General features: G+C 40.2%; 1 protein-coding gene across 1 annotated transcript in view; it reads left to right on the top strand.

Annotated features, from left to right (window-relative positions):
- The first annotated feature begins 1,039 nt into the window (after positions 1-1,039).
- LOC107724873 (regulator of G-protein signaling 7-binding protein A-like) overlaps positions 1,040-2,275 on the top strand; it is a 7,630-nt gene continuing 6,394 nt past the window's right edge. Inside the window, exon 1 of the mRNA XM_016533952.1 lies at positions 1,040-1,760. Within this exon, the coding sequence (XP_016389438.1) occupies positions 1,620-1,760 (141 nt within the window). The 5' untranslated portion in view covers positions 1,040-1,619. The remainder of the gene's footprint in view (positions 1,761-2,275) is intronic.

Here is a 2,275-nt window from a genome sequence, read left to right as displayed (position 1 = left end):
ACACACACACACACATATATATATATATATATATATATATATATATTCTCTCTCTCTCTCGCTGCACATGATGAGGGAACAATTTGTTATTTGTTCCATAAAGTTCCATAAAATTTGATTGAAGATATTAAGGGCCTCCATTTACTGTTAATTGCTACTGTCTCTTGGTCAAAGATTGTTTCTGATGATGAAAATGAGTGATGTTATTATTATTTTATATTCAATATATATATTTTATACTCAAGTATTAATTTAACTTTTTTTTTTTCTTTAAAAAAAAACATGAAGCAGCAATAAAAATCTTTTAGCAGTGGAAATCTTTGCCTGCACTTGAATAAATATTTCATGTTGAAAGCATGAAGTATCATCCTTTGGAAACTTGTCCAGTCCATGTTGTTAACACAAGCTGTCTTGTTCTACAACATGTTCTAAATGTGTTGTCAAGACACTCCACATCAATTCTATTCATCTCATGCATGCACACACACACACACACACAGTATCTCAAATGCAGTGGTTTCTAGTGATTTGGCAGAGTACAACAAAACAGGTTGCCATTAGCAACTCATCCAATATTAAGTCTAATTTTGCCACTTGCTTTTTGTACAATTAGGATTTGGTACAATAAACAGTATGAGTCAACCACAAATACAACATTTCCTAATAACCAGCCATAAGATACTTTACTTTTATGAATATTTAATAAGATTCATTTGAAATGGCTTACATGGGAAATGTTTTATTGACCACACACACACACACACATTCATTATCTATTTGTTATATGTGTTATTTTATTTATTTAGACACCTGCTGAAAAACTTTGAAACCAGTCTAAGATGATTTGTCTTCCAGCCTGATCCAATATGTCTGTCTGTTTGGTTTAAGTGTTTTTTGGACACTTTTCACACACCAAACACCAGCTTGACCAGAGTAGAAGACCAGCTAAGACCAGAAAGGCGCTTTAACTTGACTTATAGTGCTTTTTTTCCTGCAGGGTAGATAGATTTGAGCTGCCTATGATTTCACTCGTGTATTTTTATTGCTTCCTTTCAGTGGCACACTTGATGAAGCCGTGAACACACTGGAGTTGGTGAATCTGTTGCATTAGTATTCTCATCCTATGAGAGTGCAGTGTGTTCAACCACGTCATGCCTCGAGCAACTGCACCTATCAAGGTTAGAAAAGCGCTCTTAGATCACCTTCTGCTACCTACTCTCAAAAAACGCCATATAGAGTTTATCGTTTCAACTTGCGGCGCATATTAGTCTATTTCGAGTTGCGGTTACTGTCGCGGGGAGGTGTTTCGTTTAAAAGCGGCTGTTATTTTCTTCGTTGAAGGACTATACGGGGCATCAAGACATGTTTGCATCTGGTTCTTTGTTATCGCATTTCTCTCTGCTGAAGAAGACGAAGCCCTGCAAGGACACTTCAGCTCTCTGCTGGAGTGACTGAAGGTGACTCGGCTTCTGCAATCTGCATCGTGGCAATGCGGAGAGAATCCAGGAGCAAGACACGGGCAGATCGATCAATTGAGTAAGAAATTTACCAAACGAGTGGCACCATATTGATCAGTCAGTATTTTATATCAGGGCAGTTTCTTCACTTGATGTGTATGCATGAGTTCTGCACCGAATGGGCGCAAAAACCGCCCCAGAACTGCCGGGACCATTTTCCAGATCGGCAGTAAGCCCCCGTCCAGAGAGCCGGAGCGCCGGGAGAGCAGCGAGGCTCTGCGTGCCGTAGCGGACTGCAGAATGGTGCGTATAAGCCTGCGTCATGACCCACAGCATTATTCCGCTCTGAATCATGCTGATTGTTCAAGCACTGTTTGAAATTCACGCAGGGTTCTGCAAGTGCCAACATCCTAAATGTATAATGCGACACTAGGGACGTTAAATATTGAATGATTTGGCTTGGAGGTCTGTGACTTGTCCAATGGTGCGGCGGTAGTTCCAGCTTCATTTTCTCGGGCTGATTTTCCAGAAACAACGTTTCAGTTGGCAGATTATGGCATGGAGTGAGCGATATGATTTAGTACTCCATTTTGGGGTAAAACTGCGAGCACATTTGGAAAGCAAACTGGCTTGTGTGTTGTGTTTGAGGAGTCTTTGCCCCATTAACAGGCAGAAGGCTTGTGGCAAGCCGTCTTAACATTGACCAGTTGCTTTGAGTTTTTGACACTGAATTCTGTGTTGCTGATATTAGCTGTTCATTTATGACTAATATGTGACCCTGGACCACAAAACCAGTCATAAGTAGCACGGGTATATTT

Source organism: Sinocyclocheilus rhinocerous, unplaced genomic scaffold (genome assembly GCF_001515625.1).
Source record: "Sinocyclocheilus rhinocerous isolate Xijiao unplaced genomic scaffold, SAMN03320098_v1.1 scaffold515, whole genome shotgun sequence".
Taxonomy (NCBI): Eukaryota; Metazoa; Chordata; class Actinopteri; order Cypriniformes; family Cyprinidae; genus Sinocyclocheilus; species Sinocyclocheilus rhinocerous.
Note: the sequence above shows the minus strand (reverse complement) of the source record. Positions and strands in the feature narration are given on the sequence as shown.